The 18312-nt window shown below is 40.4% G+C and overlaps 2 protein-coding genes across 7 annotated transcripts in view; one reads left to right on the forward strand and one right to left on the reverse strand.

Moving 5' to 3' along the window:
* Nucleotides 1–11210, forward strand: part of CCDC88A (coiled-coil and HOOK domain protein 88A) — an 80629-nt gene extending 69419 nt beyond the window's left edge. For 4 of the 6 annotated variants that reach the window (XM_076335186.1, XM_076335187.1, XM_076335188.1 and 1 more), the window contains 5 exons: nucleotides 118–198; nucleotides 1641–1906; nucleotides 3570–4059; nucleotides 8389–8488; nucleotides 9049–11210. In XM_076335186.1, coding sequence (XP_076191301.1) covers nucleotides 118–198; nucleotides 1641–1906; nucleotides 3570–4059; nucleotides 8389–8453 — 902 coding nt within the window. In that variant the 3' untranslated portion in view covers nucleotides 8454–8488; nucleotides 9049–11210. Of the gene's footprint in view, nucleotides 1–117; nucleotides 199–1640; nucleotides 1907–3569; nucleotides 4609–8388; nucleotides 8489–9048 lie in introns of those variants that run through there. The other 2 variants (XM_076335184.1, XM_076335185.1) reach the window with 1 other exon arrangement.
* A 4464-nt stretch (nucleotides 11211–15674) lies between these two features.
* LOC143158783 (prolyl-tRNA synthetase associated domain-containing protein 1-like) lies at nucleotides 15675–17076 on the reverse strand. Its single transcript, XM_076335192.1, has 2 exons — nucleotides 16986–17076; nucleotides 15675–16206 (listed from the first exon to the last, which is right to left on the reverse strand). The coding sequence occupies exons 1-2, from the start codon at nucleotides 17070–17072 to the stop codon at nucleotides 15769–15771; spliced, it is 525 nt and encodes a 174-aa protein (XP_076191307.1). The 5' UTR covers nucleotides 17073–17076; the 3' UTR covers nucleotides 15675–15768.
* Nucleotides 17077–18312: the final 1236 nt, after the last annotated feature.

Below are 18312 nucleotides of genomic sequence, written 5' to 3' on the forward strand. Positions count from 1 at the left end.
GCTCAGCCTGTGAAATAGTGCATGATTCCTGCCTCTGAGCATTCTGTGATCAGAATGTAAAGGTACCGTGCCACCTGCTAAAATTTTGTTCATCATGGTGTCTGATTTTCCATTTAGCTTCCAGACCAGCCAGCCTTGATAGTGGGAGAACATCCACTAGCAATAGCAATAACAATGCTTCACTCCATGAAGTCAAAGGTATGCTGTAGGTGAATTTACACACATGCTTCGTTTCCATTATTTTCTCTGTAAGATCATCTATATAGGTTAAAAAAAGAACAACCAAAAAAATTCCCACAACACACCACAGCATGTTTTTCTTTAAGCATTTTATAGCCTTCATTCCCCAAATTAGGAAAGGATACAAGTATTAGTAGAACTTATGTTTTTAATAAGTATTAAAAGGGTGATATTAGTATATAAGTTACAAACTATTTTAAACCAAACCTGACCCAAGTAATGATGTTACAAAGCAAGAATTCCCCCCAGATTACTTTAAAATCACTTATTTTTAAGTAGAGCAGTTGCTCCATTTTTTTTCTCCGAGTATCCTACCACGCGTGCACTGCTGTTGTAAAGCTGTGTAGTGTACAACACAAACGGGACAAAATGGCATATGTAATACCATCCTGTAAACTTTTGTATTTAAAAGATTAATAAAGTTACTGGATTTAGCAATATTCTCTAAATTTCATGTATTACGAGCCTTGATATATTTTTGCTTACAGTGGCCATTCTAGCTGGAGACGGTTGTACATACTAAGCCAGAACGCTGCCAACTCAAGACTTCATTTAATATTCATGGCTTGCATTTATTAAACAGTATTCTCTTTGCTTGGAAATTTAGAGATGAATGCTAGCTTGAGATTTTTATTAGTTTATTTTCTGTCTGTTTGATTACTTCCTTCTGTAAAAGATTCGTTGAGGTAGTCCTTGCCCCAGTTTCTATACAGTATTAGAAATTTCTGCTGTAAATAATTTATCTTTCTTCAAACTCAAGTTCTTTTCTTAGGAGTAACATGAAGTAGGAAATACTTGGTTATTCATCAGTAGTTTTTAAGCAATTCACAATTACTGAAAAATAAAAAGAATTGGTGGTGTGGAATTTATTTTGCATTTAATGCCATACGCTTCCTTCAGGTCACAGCTGTAATAAACTAGAAGTAATGGCAGAAACTGTTGGAGAAGGAGCATTCCTAAATAGTTCTTGCTGAAGAACTATGTTGAAGAAAATATTTTCCTTCCATTCCGTCCTTTGTATTTCATTTAATGTAAAACTCGTTAATAGCGTATTAGAGTGTGTGCCTCACAGTGATGCTGAACAAGAGTGGAGGCCTATCTTTAGCCTCTTGGAATATAGTAGTATGTAGATGGAGGCCCAGATTATAAGTGAAAGGTAGTTTTTTGTTCAAAAGCTATCATGTCATGTTTAAAGAGCTGTAAGAGGTAAGTCAGGGGAGTGCAATCGTATTAATAATATATTTGGTTTGAGTAAAAAAGGATAACTGGATTGTTTAGTATTTTAAATACAATTATTGTTAACTGAATCTGATAATGTTCCAGATTTGAGTAAGGTTATACTGTTTAACAGCTTTCAGACATTTTTCTTATGGAATACTTAATACCATTTACCTCCAAAGCAGGTGCAGTTAACAATCAAAGCAGGCCGCAAAGTCACAGCAGCGGAGAATTTAGCCTGCTGCATGAACATGAAGCTTGGTCGAGCAGCAGCAGCAGTCCTATTCAGTATTTGAAAGGTCATACAAGGTCTAGTCCTGTGCTCCAGCAAAGAACGCCTGAAACACTGGATAGTCGTGGAAAACAGATCAAAACCGGTTCTCCTGGAAGTGAAGTTGTTACCCTGCAACAGTTTTTAGAAGAAAGCAACAAGAGTACCTCAAGCGAGGTTAGTTTTAAAAGTATTCTAACTACGTATTATCCCGTATGTAGGCACAGAATTAACAGAAGACTTACAGTGAGTAGAATTGCTTTAAAACTTTGTGGAGATACTGGTTACGCCTGCATTAAGAAGCAGTGTGGACTGTATCCTGATAAAACTGTACTTGCTGTGTTACACACAAAATCATTTGGAATTTCGCAGCTTGACCGTTTCCGGGTTACTGAATTAGGTAAGAAAGTCGATCTCTGCTGCACAAAATTGTCCAGCGTACTGATGCGTGGTACACTCATCAGAGTTCCAATGGAAGGCCATAAACTCAAAGTAGGTTTACTTTTCTTCTTCTTCCAGTTTAGCACTTGTCTTCAGTAAGAACTGTTGTCAGATCTGTCTTACATCAACAGGAAGGAAGATGCTTTACTTCATTCCCTGAGGAGAGACTCTTGTCTGCTTCAGTTTCATCTTTTTAACTCTACTGGGGAAAAACCTGACCTTGGAGCTCATTGAAATCCGAGAGGAATAAAACAAAGAGAATGTTTCTCTAAATCAGTGGCAGTTTGTTAGAAGCCCAAGGTCACCGTGTCTCTGCTAGTATTCTGATTTCTTCATCACTAGTTCTTGAGTAGATCTGTCCGAAACCTAGAAGTGCTCTACGATAAAGCAAGCCAGTTACTGTGACTGGGGCCTATCAAGAGTAAGGATCAGACTCCATCTATTTTTAACGACGCAATTGAAATTGAAAGATACACATTCGCAGCTGAATTGATTGGGGTAGTCTGTGACTTGAGTCTGGACTAAGTTTCTGGACTTTTTGTTAGATACTTAAAATGACCTCTCGCCTCTGGTCTCTCTGACAAGGATTTTTGTTTTTTAAGCATTAGACAATACTCTTCTGGCAATAGAAATAAAAGAAACCGCCTGAGTCCTCAGGTCTAGTCCACTGCTGTCCACGAATCACAGAATCCCTTTCATAGCATCACAGAATCATTCAGGTTGGAAGGGTATTCAAGAGGTCTCTTTCCAACTTTCTGCCAGAGCCTTTCCTTAATGCTCTTAGCTTAATTCTTTCCAAATTGTCTCTCTTACCATTTTGAAAAAGACTGAAGTCTTCTTCCACTGAGTCTGTGAATAGTATTCACCTAAACATTTTTTTCTGGCTCTGAAGTCTTTTCTCCAAAAAGAAAAAATTGGGAGCTGTCCGGTCCAAATTTAGGCACCAAGGGTGACTAAAGGTTACGTGCTTTGTATGACTTCCTGAGATTTTTGTCTTTATTATTTGGGTGTATAGAGAATTTAAGCTTTTAATGATCAGTATAAGTTAAAATAATAGTTCATATGAAATTGCTCAGGAAGTATTGATGAGTGACGGCAGAGGGCAAGTAAGTGAGAAGATGAACGTCAAGTTTTGATCATCTGGTTAGTTGAGTCAATCAGTATTACAGAACTAATTTCAGATAGTTGTGATCTGTCTGACACGTTCAAAGTACTTGCTTGTAAGCTGTACAGAAAACTCAGGAGTATGTACCATGAATGTTTAATACCACTTTTAGGTCTGAGAAATTTAAAAAAAAAAAAAAATTTTAGACTTTCTTCATTTATGTCCACAAAGATTGCTTACGAAATGTCAAAATCACAATTTATAAATTTATAAGATGTGTCCTTTTTTTGACAGATGAAATCTACAAGTGAAGAGAATCTTTTAGATGAGGTCATGAAAAGCTTATCTGAGTCTGCGGAGCTGACAGGAAAGGAAAAGCTAAGAAAACAGCCGTCTGCCGGTTGTGGTATTGTGAGATCATTAAGTGTGAAAAATACAGTTGATTTCTCAGATGGACGATCCATTAAACCAGAACAACTTGTAAGGCCCAGCCTTCGTAAAACGGAAGATACCTACTTTACTAGCTCTCCAATAAAATTTACATCAGGCACTCAAGGGAAGGCCAAATCAGTTAAAGACAAGATACAAGTATCTGTAGCACAGCGACAATCACGAGATTGCAATCCTTATGCTACCTTACCTCGTGCAAGCAGCGTGATTTCTACGGCAGAAGGAACTACTCGAAGGACAAGCATTCATGATTTTTTGTCTAAGGACAGTAGGCAGCCTGTATCAGTTGATCCAGCACCATCCGCCGCTGACAGAAGCGTTCCATCAACCTCTAGTGAGTACTCAGCACACCAGTTATCCTCTAATTTTTTTCACTGTGTGGCTTACAGAGTAGATTGTGTTCCACAAAGCAAGGCAGCTAATACAGTTAAACCACGTAATTTAGGATGTAACTCTGATGTGCCTAAGACTTCAAGGATGGAAAGGTCAAATTTTCGTGAGAGAACTTTGCTAAGCACAAGCGTGTTTAATGATAAAGTCAGTGTATCTGGTAATGATAGCACAGGATCATTTACTGTGGCTCAGCCATTTTTATCTCTTAACACTGAACTAGTTAGTAATATAAGTGGACTGCCTCAAAGATCTACATCAAAAACAACTAATCAGGCAAATCTGTCAGCGTTTAGATCAGTACCCAAAAATCAAGAACAGCCTTCTGCTAATCAGAAATCTGATCATAGTGACCCACGGTCAGTTCTAACTAGTGAGTTTGTTCCTACCACCTGTGTAAACACGAGTGAGGCTGAATCTCCACTACTGGTTTCTGAGGATAATAAAACTGTGTGGTATGAGTATGGTTGTGTATAATAAGGAAGTTGTATTATTAAAAAAAATATATATATATAGTTTAATATGACACATAGGTGGTGTTCTCAGTGTCCACTGGATTTAGAGAAAATTTCACTACAATGAAAAAATAATGTTAGATCTGTGGGTGGTTGTTTTCTAAGAGCAATGGCATAGGGCTCAGTTGTGTACTCTAGCATGTTTGAATGTAAAATTGTAACCTCACCAAAGTTTGCATGAAACATTAATTGCACTGTATATATTTTGCATGCCTTTAAAAGTCTTTATAATACAAGCTATATTTTTATTTGTCACGCATTACAAATATTTTGGTTTTTTCCTGTACCTTACTGAATGCATGTTAAACCAATCGCATGCTGCCTTGCCAAAAATGGCACAGTGAACCACATCCTTTCTGGTACAAAGACAGTACTTTTCAGTCATGCTCATGCTTTCAGATGTATCAGTAACACATTGATTATGTATTTGGAGTAAAAAGACTTTTTCCCCCCTTCTTTCAAAAATGAGATACTAATGAAAAGAAGCATTTAGTGAGATTTCAGAGTCTTACCCTTTTCATTTATGCCATGTCCTGGCATAAGTGCACTTTGCACAAGGAACAAGTTATAGCCCAATAATTCAGTGCCTCTAGCTTGCACAATAAATATGAATTATTGTTCATACTTATTAAAATATTTGAACATTAATAAATACAAAGACCATTCACAATACTAAACGTAACTGACAATTCTTATGAAGAGGTGATAAATAGTCACATGATGCGCAGCACTTGTAATGAAAAAATGACCCTTTCCACCTTTTCCCTTTTGTATGCTTTGTCTTTCCACGTCTGGTGTACAAATGTGGTGAAGTGTATGGTTTTATTAGGAGTCAAATAACAGAGTTATATGAGACTCCTTGTGATGTACAGTAATAAAAACCTGAATTGATTATGGTGGAAATTCATTTTTTCTTCTTAATAGAAGTAACGCTAATGTAGTAGAAAACAAGATGTGTAACAAAATAACAGAAAAACTGTTAAATTAACACAGTTAAATAAAAAAAAAAGTTTGCTTGCAAAATTACAGGAGTATAGGAATGCTTAAGTGAATAACTCATTAAATCCCAGATGACCAGCTAAAGAGAAATGTTGAAAAGTAATTACTTAATATGCCACTGTCTCTGCAATTGCTTGGAACTTCTCAATGGTAAATATAAACAGTTTAAAATTGTATTGTACTTAAACTATACTTACATGAGGCTTTGGACATTAGCACTGTTTTGCAAGAGAAAATAGTTACTGACAGTTATTGTAGGCCAAAGTTACATGAGCTATAAACAACCCAAATGAAAATATATCTAGAGGAGAAAAATACTTAAAACTTAACATAGATATTGAAAATAACGAATGTCATATTCTGATCTTTACAATTGAATTTATTTTGCCAGCAGTTTTGTGGCCGTCACGGTACCGCTGTGTGCGTTGAACTTCAATTCCTTAGTGTTTAACTAGGGAGGGGTAGAAAGTGCTGCAAATACACAGTTCCTCAAGGAAAAGCAGCAGACGTCCCGTATGTTAACCTGTAAGGTCTCCATTTCGTACAGGAGAATTGTTACTAAAATGCGGAGATAGCCCTTTCCAGAGCTCCAGCTACATTTCAAGGTGGGGAAAAGGAGCGAGGGGAGAAGATTGGATGTTTCAAAGACATTCTGTGGAGAGTAAAATTCTTGTTTCAAAATGTAAAGCAGCCATTCTTTACCACGTCTGCAGTCATCCATTAGTACTGGGCCAGTAAATTTCTCATTCTTTTCAATGTTGTTCACAGCGCGCTGTTAGTTATTGCTGTATTCCCTCTAGAATTATCTCACCATTTAAAAACAAAAACCCCAAACCCAAATCTGAACTACAGCTTTAATTTCACACACGTTTACTCTCATGCAGTGAGATCAGTGTTCTGATCTTGGGTCATGTCATTTGGCTTCATTTCTATTAATCTATAGATGTGTTTGAAGTAGCTTTGAGATGAACAGTGCTGTTATCTGAAGTGACGTGTGCATAATAAATTTTGCAAGTTATTTAAGGAATTGTAGAGGAAAGTACTATCAGAGCTAAGAAGATTATTATAAACTCATGCTGTGCTGCCGGGATCTGTATTTTTCTTAACTGATTGCAAGCCTGTCTTGCAGCGAGACTGCTTGTTACGATCAGAACAAGGTTTGTAGCTAGAGGTAGTATCTTCTATTTAGATCAGCTGCTGTTGTTCGAGAAATCGGATAAGCTTTCAGGCATGTGATTATCTCGTTTGCCAGCCTTGTCTTTCGTAGGTCCTTAGACTGTCACAGCTACAAAAAATACCAGTGTTGTCTCCGGATATGTTTATTACGAACTCTCCAGCATGGCCACAGAACCCTGATTGTAATCGTGAGCAAGGCCAAGCTCTAAAGAGAAATTTTAAAGGTTACCCCTGTAGAGTGAGGTTAAAGCTTGCTATCAAGGCAACAAAATACATTTTTTTCCAGCCACTGCCCGTGGGGCACTTCAGGTTGCATTGTTTCATTTCTTTTCACAGCGCTAAGCTTTCATACACAAACCAAATCTGATCATGAATATTTGTGCCTGATATTTAATGCCTTTTTAGCCTGTGTTTTACCTTACTCCATTGCGGAGGGGCAGCATTAAAACAGCTTCTCTCTTAAACACAGAGGGCTTCAGAACAACTGAGTGCTAGTGTCTTTGAACACTAGTGTCTCAGATCCTCTATAGGAGTTCTAGACTAACCTTGTCCAGCTCGAGCCGCTATTTTGTATTGTTTTATAAATTTGTAATGAATTGCGTTTTAGTTCTGAGGATAATAACTTTTTGTGCTCCTGTTTTTGCTCCATTGAGTTCAGCTGCAGCAGCGAAAGCATGCTGCTAGAGGTTTTTTAAATGTCTCTGAAAGATAAATTGTCGACGTTTATTATAAGCGAAAGAAAACAAATGTTTTCATGTACAGAAGGATTATTTTTCCTCCACTTTTTGGTCTTTACACTTTAACAATAGCATCATGGATGTCTCTCTTGGTCTGTGCTCAAATGGTGGAAGGATCTGTGAAATTCCTTTCAGACCCAATTGCTGCTGCTCCTCGGCCATTCAGATGGCTGACTCTAAAACACACGGTGCACTTGCTCATTCCTGGGTCCCTGCTGCCTTTGAAAATGATAAGTTAGGACTTTGCATGGTAATTAGAAACACTAAATATGTGGCTGCCGGCCAAAAAAGGTTTTGTTGTTCAGGCTCAATAATTTGCTTGCAGTTAAAGGTTTGCTTGATGCTTTGCTTTAAGTGAATAGTAAGTTAAGATACTGCATTTTGCACGTTCAAGCTGTTGCATGCAAAGATAATTTTCTGTTTTGCAGAATGGAATGTGAACATTTCTGTCAATGTGTAGCAGGTAAAAATGCAAAAATTAGTTGAGTTCTCTGCTAGGTTCAGTCAGCCTTGATTACATCTGATTTTTTTTTTTTTCCTTTTCATACAGGCAGAAATTTAGGGTTAGCGTATCTAAAAGTTAAGTATATCTGATTGTGGCTTTGAAAATAATACCTGGTTATTCTAAATGCTAAGGTGAATTTTACTGAGTGTAGCTGAGTAGGCACTTCCAGCGAGTTTCTTCTATCCCTCTCCTCTGTCCTTTCCTCTTTAAAAAAAAAAAAAAAAAAAAAAGTGTTTATATATCCTTTTGCTCTACTAATAAGTAGAATGTATTTTATGCATGAGGGGTTTTTTCATGTCCTGATAAACACAATGAATAACATGAAATGCTTTTCTCTGCAGATGTGGAAGCTATCCCAGAAAGCAGAAATTCAAAAAGCAGGTCTAGGGAGCAACAAAGCTCCTAATTCTATTACCCACTACATGAGATGTGGGCCAAGTGGTGAGTTTCCTGCCCAAAATGTAAATGAGATTAATTTCATTTACAACAAACTAACAGCATTACATATAAGAACAAGTGCACACTGCATTAACCAGATGTAAATACTGCTTGCTTAACTGGCTTCTATCTTGCTTATTAGTTAAGCCAGAAACAGGTTGTTTTACAGCAGTTATTTTGCCTGTGTAGGCAGAGAACTTCATCCCGTTTAGCCTTTTGCCTGTAAAAATTACATTTCTTTTTATTTTTCAAATTTCTTGAAGAAGAAAGTTCAAAGAAATGGCATTAAGAAGTAATATTGAAGTCAGTTCTTAGAAAGGGACAGATAAATCTAAAAGAATAGTTTAACAAAATGTATAAAGTATTCTATACTACAAGGAAACTGCCTTTTTATAAAGCTTGTCTTTGGCATCCTGTCCTTCTCTTGACTTCATTAAAACGTCTGTGACGCATGCTATTAGTGCTGTTAGTTCTGTTAGTGACTTAACTCTGTATTTTATACTTCCACACTTTAAGCTTTTCTTTTATGTTCTTTTCTCTTTCTACCTTTCAACTGAACACAGAGAGAAAAGTGTCCTTCAGTATCTCAGTATGAAGCCTTTATATCTGAAGTAACAAGACAGCGACTGTAGGAATCATTAATAAAAATTAAGGGAATTTTTTACATTCTTCGTGACTAGAGCAGGCAAGAAATAAAAACCTACCTACCTTCCTTCCTTCCTTCCTTGAATCAAGGAGCTCTACTGGAGTCTGCTGCCGAAAATTTGTAGATGGTCTTAGGAATTGTTGCACATTGCACTGTTAAGATCTACTGAATAAAGGACAGTTCTCATCTCCCTAAGGACCAAGAATTTTAAGGTCTCAAGAATTACTCCAGGAAAAAAAAAACCAACACTTCTTTCATCTTCTGTTTATGAAATTAGCCACTGATTTGCTTAAGCTTCTGCTAATAATTAGCCAAAAAACCCCATAACTAGCCGTTTATATTTCCTTCTGTAAATCTAAAATAAATGCTGTAGTATTTTGTTGAAATTGACTGTATATACAGATACAAAAACCTCACAGCTTACTGGCACTTCACTGCCTTACTTGGTTAGCATAATCTGCATGAAATTGCTCTTAAAAAAGTTTATGCTGATTTTTGTTGCATACTGCAAGAGAAAAATCTGTTTACATACATGAAAAAGTTCGATAACTAACAAAAGTGGGAGTCATGGGATAATCGTATTATATAGAAATTGTTCGTCATTTGTGTTTTTCACATTCCCAAGTTACTCTGCATATGTATGTTCAGATATTTCTGACAGGAAATTGTCAGGTATGATTTTTCTATAACTTTTATTTTAATATAAGGCTGTTTTCAACAAATGGCATTTCCAGGATAAGACTGTCTTATGATGTTTGTGTATCAACTGATTTTTTTTTTATTATTATTATTATTATTGTTGTTCGTCTTTTGACATGAGCTGATTGTGGCTTAGGAGGTTTCTTGATGGCAAAAAGAAATGTAAATAATATCATATGCATTTTACAATCAGTTCCCCTTAAGGTTATCTTTTATTAGTAAGATACATTTTGTTCATTACTGATTTATATTAAAGTCAACAAATGTTATTGGTACATTCAGTGGTTGCATACATTTGTTGTCTTGAAAGCATCCGCAGAGAGCTCAAAGGAAGCGTACGTGAATTTATAAACAGATCCAAAATGAGTTATCGTAATTCTATTTTATCCCAAACCAGTAAGCACGTTCCTATTCCTGTTCTAAACGGTTAAGTGAACTGTGTAACCTCCTAGTGTCCCGTCTTCCGACAGGCACGTAGGTAACTTTCACCTGCAGCTATCTCCATTCGCCTAAGTAAAGGTAAGCATGAGACGCTTGGGGAGCCAGGGTTGCAGACTACCTGTAAATCGATCGCACCGCTGCGTAGGCTGTGCGGTGGAGCCGCTACAGCTTCAACTCAGTAACAGCTCGCTTCTTGAGGCTTACAGGTTTTATCACTTACGAAGTCTCAAGCTGTCAGGGACAGTTGGAGCAGAATCGTTTCTCACTGGAGAGAGAATGCAGTTCAACAGATTCAAAAGCATACTAGCAAGTCATTTTTTTTTTTTTTTATTTTGCTGAAATTTTGTCAAAAAGGGGAAAAAAGAGGAAAGTTCAATAAGCTTTAGAAGGGGAAATTTCCCTGTTTTTTTTCCTTAGAGTGACTAACTGCTGACACACTTCTATGATAAAATGTGCTAAAAGATCTAGATCTAAACAGAATATTTTGGGTTTACAGTATGAACACTTGGATCAGCCTGGGATTGTTTTCACAGAGAATCTGATGAACGTTTTTGGGAGGTTTTTTCTTAAGTGAAAATAGGACCAATTTTGCAGCTCTCCACCATACAGAATTTCCATTCTTCCTCTGAAGACGTTTCTGGTATTTCATTAAAATCATTGGTTTATTTTGATTACCAACTCACACTAGCATCCATTTCTGGTCCCTTATTCTCAGTGTCAAGATTTTCACTGATTTCAGTGGGAGCATGGTGATTTTTGCGGAGTATCAACACAGATCAGCAATCCCAGGAGCGATCTGAAGCCCAGAGCACTCCTGAAATCCAGCTCCACGATGGTTTTGTAGGCAGCCTGAGCTCAGCTGCATGTGGAATAATTCCCCACGGTGTTACTGATGGAAGGATTCGGGGCGCTCCAAGCCGTGCAGTGACGGCTGCGAGGTGTCACCAGAGGGGCGGGTGGGATGGGTGGCAGTGGCTAGAAGAGGTGCAGCGTGCCAGGGCCTGTATACCTCTATACAGGTCACTTGTGTGTTCCTGTACGCACGCAAAGCTCAGGGCATAGCTGATTTTTCTCCCTCAATACCAAGTGAGACAGACGGAGCCCTGACGTGCTCTAGGGGGAAAAAGTACTGTAAGCAGTAAGAATCTGTTGTCAAGCCTGGCTTCTGTGCCGGTCCTGTACTGCAATATAGGCAGAGCCATAGAGACTGAAGGAAAAGCTGCCTTTACAGAATTTCACAGGCAAAGATACAAAATCTGGAATGCCAGTAGCCTTTAGTAAAGGCATAGCTGTTACGAAAGAGAATCGAAATACCGTAAATATTAGGAAAATACCTCTGATTCTAAATTACGCTATTTTCAAGCTCATTTCAGGGTCTGATTGTGACTAGATTTCTCCTAGCTCTCTTTGACAACTGAGGACTGATGCATTTCAAACTATTAAACCCTGACCATTTAGTAGCGTCACTGTTTTTAGAAGAACGTGCGTGTCTTGAATTAACAGATTCAAACTATAGTGCCAAATGCTGTTTGTATTCACAGAACCCGAGCAGTTGCCTGTGTTCAGGTAGATTCTCCGAGACCCCGGGAATTAGGCAAGAGTGGCGTGTTGCCATGACTGCCTGGCACACGCTTCTCTGCGAGGAGCATTGCTGGGCGCACGTAACCTGCCCTCACCACAGGCGGCTGTGTCGTTTTCGTCACACGGGCATCTCCTGACGTTTCATTTATTAGCTCAGCTCTTTTCTGTGTTCATCGAGTTGTCCAAGATTACCCGTCACAACTTCTACACTTCCTTTTTGCATGTTACTACACCTTCTTAAAGCATCTGTGCAATCACAGCCAGGGTGTAGTCACAAACTTTACAATCCCTATTTAACTGATAACGTGTATTAGAAATGACCCCACCCCACCCAAAAACCTAAGCGAAGTTCCCTTGTACGAGAGAATCAGCAGGAGTTAGGGGGCAGAGTTCATCCTGCTAGGTCAGAGTCTAGTGCAGGTCAGATTCGTGTGCCAGAGTCCTGGCTAGTGCCTGTCTGTGCCGCTGTAAGCAGGTTTCGACCCACTTCGTCTGTGTCAGCACAGAGACCAGAGTGGGATTTTGGGTTGTATTTGCTAAATGAGCCAAAAGCGGCACCGGGGACACATTTGCATTTAAGAGATCAGAATCGACTTCTCCCAGCACTTTCTTTTGCAAAGAAGTTTCAGAGCAGAAGAGCGGTCAGGAGGTTCTCCGTGCTCTGACGATCTTTAAATTATTTTCTTTCTCCTTTCTTAATCTTTCCAGTCTGTGCCCTTGAAATGAAAATAAAATAAAAAAAATTTAATTTGGGAGCCGCTTCACATTTTCTGAAACACAAACTCCCAGGGGAAGAACACAGCAGCTGTTGGACAGCATACAACGAGAGTACACAGCTTTTTACCGCGAGAGTTGCCAAATCTGTCACTGCTAGTTCAAGATTACAAAAGAGGTTGTAGTACTATACACCGTATCATTTTTATTTACTTTTCTGATAGTCTGCTGAGGATTTAGTAACGTTCCCAACACGTATTATTTCTAAACTTTTCCCAAGACATGATGCAGCCTCAACAAAGGAGCTCATGTATTTTTAGAGTTAGATGATAATGTATATGTAAATAATGCTTTGATATTAATAAAACTGCCTTAAAGGAATGTACCTAGGTGTGAAACAAAACTTTAAAAGCTCTTATTTAAAACTGTAATTTCCTTTACATACTGATTTTTTTAATGTTTGCCATTGTATACATTTATTAATGATGTTATTAAAATGCCAAACCAAATACTTTTTATTCTTATTTTGTGTGTACATTTATACACACTTCTCCTGGAAGCTGATGTTACCGGAAGGATACTGGTGTTAAGTAATGGCGTTGTGCTCAGCTGGTGATGTGTTCAGTGAGTGTTTCTTCCGGAAGGAAACCGATAAAACTGTAGCAGAATTTTTCTGGACAGTGTGTAGTTTGTTTCGTGTTGTTTATTTGTGTAGACCTGTGTAGCTTTTAACCATACACTATTTTGATATTATTTAAAAAAAAAAAAGACACTAATTTCGTAAGTAAATACAAAAAGAAATCATTATAGATTTGCCAAATGTAGTATTTGAAGCTTTGATTTTGCTTGGTCGTTAAGTTTGCTGAGAAGTCTCAGAATCCCTTCTGAGGACAAAGGTAGTTAAATTTTAGGTAGTACAGACTTTAAGATTCATGAAGCATAGTAAACTGCTATTGTGCACACATCTTTAAAACAATTTTTCACATTTAAAGCTTTGTGGATTTAAAAACCTTGAGAAGTCAAATTTTTTTTTTAAGTGATAAAGGATTTTGGGGTACCACAAAGAAGAAACCTTAAAGGGGAGGGAGAGCGCGTGGCAGGCAGAGGGTAAGATAAATTTTACTTCTAAAGACACATAAGACTGTGTCTTAATAGCTAGCTAATTTAGTAACGAATTTGTCAATCCAGAGTTCATTAATTAACCCAATATTCCCAAATACCAGATGTTCCTTTCAGTCTTTTCTTGAACAACAAGTATAAAATCACATGTATCTGGACATCTTTCCAGGGACTCTTCCTATAGCTTCTACATTTTTAGGCCACTTCTTTCCCATTTGAGACGACTGCCATGATAGATGGGGTTGGTTTGTGTCAGAAAAGGTGGAGGGTAGAATGTAAACGGCTGTCCCATGAAGGACTCTGTCATTACGTTCACATCTCTGAGAACAGGTGCCAAACCCTTCAGAGATGAAGGAAACCATGGTAAGGATGTTTGTGAAGTAACTTGCCTTGCCCTAGAAGATGCTTTTTCTTACCCAGTTAATGGTAGCTGTTCATTCTGTAGAATTAAGGAATTCACTTTCTTGGGGGGGGGGGGGGGGACAGTCCAACCCATAAACGTTTATGGTGTTCTCGGCTCATAGAACTGTCTTGGCCCTCTAGAATGAAACCGAGTCAAATTGGCTGATTTTTGCCTTGCGTTTCTTCTGAAGTGTTTCCCTTTATCGCCGTTAGTATCGCATCCTTTAGCGTGAGGCAGTCGTAAATAGTCATCCTAGATCGCAAGTCCTTTTATGTGTTTTTTCTTCGTGCTTCTGTATTCTTTATTTCCCTTCTGTCTCAACTTGTGTTGACACTGCTGCTTGCCTTGAGGCATAGTTTGTACTGATGTTTTCGTTAGGCTGTGTTCAAAAGCCTTTTTCCCCATCATCTTTAGATCTTGTCCCTCACTTTCGCCACTCCCCCGTCTTTGGGTTTTGTGTGGGTACTCGTTGCCACAGTATGTTTACTGGACTTCATGGAGTTCTGCTGCTTCTCTCTTCAACACAAGATCTGTTTGAGGAGGGTTTTATTCATTTGGGCAGGAGAAGGGAGGAGAAAGAATTAGATTAGAAATTTAATGTTGAGAATGTACTGGTCTTGTTCTTGTGATAGTAGAGACTTTTCTCATCTGTTGAAAGCCAAATCAGCCTCCCCTCAACCTCCTAACGCATGGACGTTTGTACGTGCAGTCCCCTTCTCCTGAAGGGAGAGGCTCGGGTACAGCTACTTGTTGTACCGTTCTTTCCGTTCCTGTAGGTGCTGGTTAAGGTACAGCGGAGCGGAGAAGATGCACGTCCTCCAGGGGTTCACGAGTCTGTAGAAACAGTGCACAAAAGTTAATACGGTTCCGGGTTGTATGACCTTTCCTCCCGGGAGTTGCCAGGACATATGACAACCGGTCAGGAGCCCGCGGTAACGTTATTCCTTGGAGCTCTTCTGCCGGGAGAGAGGCTGGTAGTGGGGTTCACACCCCACCCCGCCTGCTGTCAGACGGCTCCTCCTGTGCTGGCGCTAGAAACAGGCGAGGCACGGATCTAAGACAGATCGTGGGGCGGTTAGTAGCCATGTCATCTGGGAACTCCCAGAAGACTCAGTGATTATCTCCCAAGGGGAGGATACGGTGAAAGTGAAAATGCAACTAAAAATGTAGACAATCAAATGCGTTTCTGTAGTGTAGCTAAGTTGGTTTTTTCTAGGTAAAAATAAAAAAACATGTAGGAGGGGATAAATGGGTACAGGTACACGATTTAGACTTCTCTGTCCTGTGTGTATTGACAGGTATTTTAGAACTTTTATTTGTTGTTTCCTAATGGTAATGTTTTAAGTTTAAACCTTCAAGGCCAGTACCACACACACAAATTTCCGGTTTTACCCATTATATTAACAAACGGTGTAACGTTATTGAAATAACGCGTTCTCTACTTACTGGTTTCTTAGTGGTAGATTGCAAACATGTCTTGTCTTTTTACGAATATTCTGTTAAACTTTTAATAACCCGAAGACAGTACTTTTTTCTCACCAGGTTACACACTGTAAACTTACACAGCTGAAAAAATAAAGAAGGAGTAAGCCTGTTTTTTCAAATTTTATTTGTAACAAGACTTTTTGCTGGTTTTGCTGTACAAAATCTATGCCTAGTAAAGAGAAATGTGAACTTCATCTACTTGATGTCTTCATCAAAATGTATGACGATGGGATCATGGCCTGTCGATCTCACAAACTTCAGAAAGTCGTCGGGGCTTAAGCCCATGGTTGCAGAGTTTGTCATTGGATGAAAATACACCTTTTCGTGGCCCCCTTCCAGAAAGCCAGCATCCAGCACAAACCTCACCTCTCCCTGGTCACAGAAGAGCGCCAGTGGTGTCGCGCAGCCCTGGCCCACTTTTAGCTTTTCCAGCATGGCATTTTCATCAGCAAATCTTAGGTTTCCACTTCCAACGCCCAGTTTTTTAGCAAGATCATTTAAATTGATTTGCCTGTTGTGCAGAACAGTCACCAGCCAGAACCCTTTCTTCTTTTTGTCTTTAAGAAAAAGGTTTTTACTGTGACCTCCTTTCATGTGTTGGACATGGGGCATCATTTCTTCAACGGTGAACACCTGGAAAATATAATCAGTGTCATGCGAGACTCTATATCCCCTTAGACTGTAGTTGCGTACTGGCAGGTATCTTTCGTTAAATACTTAGAAAATACTGAATGTTATACTCAGCCTAAAAACTGTACCCTTTTATGAAGAAATTTTAAAAGAACACAAATAAAATGTGACATACCGCTCCTGCACACTTTCCGAATCATTTCTGTCTCATGTACAGCAAGAGTATCACACTTTAAAAATGCGAAAGGCAGCCCCGACAGCACACCTCTTTGCAGCTCCACCACAGACAGACTGGAATGATGTGGCATGTGCACTTTTTAACTGGGAGCGAGAAAAAGTTTGGAAAACATCTTGGATGCCGTCGACTTCATGTAGCTTCTGAAACTGCCGGGGAACTGGAAGTGGGAAGGAGGGTCTGGGGGAACAGAAACGTGGAGGGGGAACGACTGGATGTCTGTGCTCAAAATAGCAAAAAAAAAAAACAAAAAACCACCCAAAAGTTGCCTGCCAGGCCCAGCACCCACAAGTCGGTTTAGGAAGAAATGCAAGTCTGACACTTTCCATACTGATACTTGATTATGCTAAAATAATCACGCACAGGGCCTCACGCTGCCCTGTAGCCTGCTCTGTCCTGTTCGTATGTAGTATTTTATTTCCGGATTTATAAAAGAGCCGGAGGATGCCAAGAGGCAGCGCGGCTGGACGCTGCCGGCGCAGCCCGCTCGGAAGGGGCCGGGGCAGCGCCAAGGCCCGCGGGGAGAGGTGGCGGCGGCGGCCCCTACCTGGGGGTGCTGGGCGGTGACCGTGGTGATGCCCAAGTCCCGCAGCCGCTGCGCCAGCGCCTCCCGCAGCTCCGGCGCCGCCGCCATCGCCCTCCCGCTCCGCCGGGGCCGGGCGGAGGGGCGGGCACCGCCGCCACCGCCCCTTCCGTCGGGCAGCGCCCTGCCCAGCGCGGCTTCCGCGGCATTAAAATGGCGCCCGCCCTGCCCCTCCCGCGGGAGCTCGGTGGCCGTGCTGGCCGGTGGCCGTGCTGGCCCCTTGCCTGGCAGGGGCCGGAGCCGGCCCGAGCCCGCCTGGCCCGCTCGGCCTGCTGCCCCTTCGAGGGGACCTGCCGGCCGGGGTGAAGGCCTCGGCGGCTCGGTCGGTCCTGGTGGAGAGCACGGGGCTGGACCAGCCACCGAACGAGGGCCGTGAACAGGTTTTGAGCGCGAAGCGAGCTGTAAATAGAATACATTTGCAATAAGTTTCGATAAGGAAAAAAAAACCCTAAGCTTCAGACCTGGATATAACAGCTGAATACATTATTGCTGCAATGCTTCTAATTTGGCAGTTGTTTTTTGGGGTGGGTTTTTTCGAAGTTAGATCTGAAGTGTCCGAATACGGAGTGCACTTCAAAAAATTAGCCGTCTTGGCCGTCAGGTCGAACTGAAAGCAGGGCAATTCGGAGCCAGTTGCTGAGGCCGTCACCTTAAAACCAAACACTGGAACAGGATGCCCAGAGAGGCTGTGAAGTCTCCATCCGTGGAGATACTCAAAACCCGACGGGACACGATCCCGGGCAGCCTCCTCCCTCTGACCCTGCTTGGGCTAGGGGTTGAGGCGGTCTCCAGAGGCGCCTTCCCACCTCCACGGTTCTGTGGTCCTGTGACACACCAGAGACCAGAGCTTGCCGTCTCCTTAGGGGCAGAAAAATCTGGCTGTCTCTCCCGTCTTACAGCTCCACAGGCCTCCTGCCGTCCCCCTTCGGCCTCACCTAGCTGGAGAACAAAGTTCTCCATCCGTAATGCTTCTCCATGAGACTCCCTGTACCTCCCTTCCTCCACAGTTCAATATATTTCATGTTTCTTAATCTGCCTCTTTCCTTGTCAAACAGTGACATTAGAACAATACGTTGCTTTGACGTACACCAGGTTTTCACATCCAATGTGAACTGTATTTGGTTCAAATACTGTTTTCAAAACAGGTGTTTGTCTCAAATACATAACCAACTGAATTCTTCGTACATGCGCTTACTGTAATTGCACATGCTAGCTTGCTGCCTACGTACAGTTCTGCTGAAAATGTTGCCACTAAATAGGGAAGTCAGGAAAAATTCAAAGCTAGAAAAAT

This window comes from Aptenodytes patagonicus, chromosome 3 (genome assembly GCF_965638725.1).
Source record: "Aptenodytes patagonicus chromosome 3, bAptPat1.pri.cur, whole genome shotgun sequence".
In the NCBI taxonomy this organism is placed as follows: domain Eukaryota; kingdom Metazoa; phylum Chordata; class Aves; order Sphenisciformes; family Spheniscidae; genus Aptenodytes; species Aptenodytes patagonicus.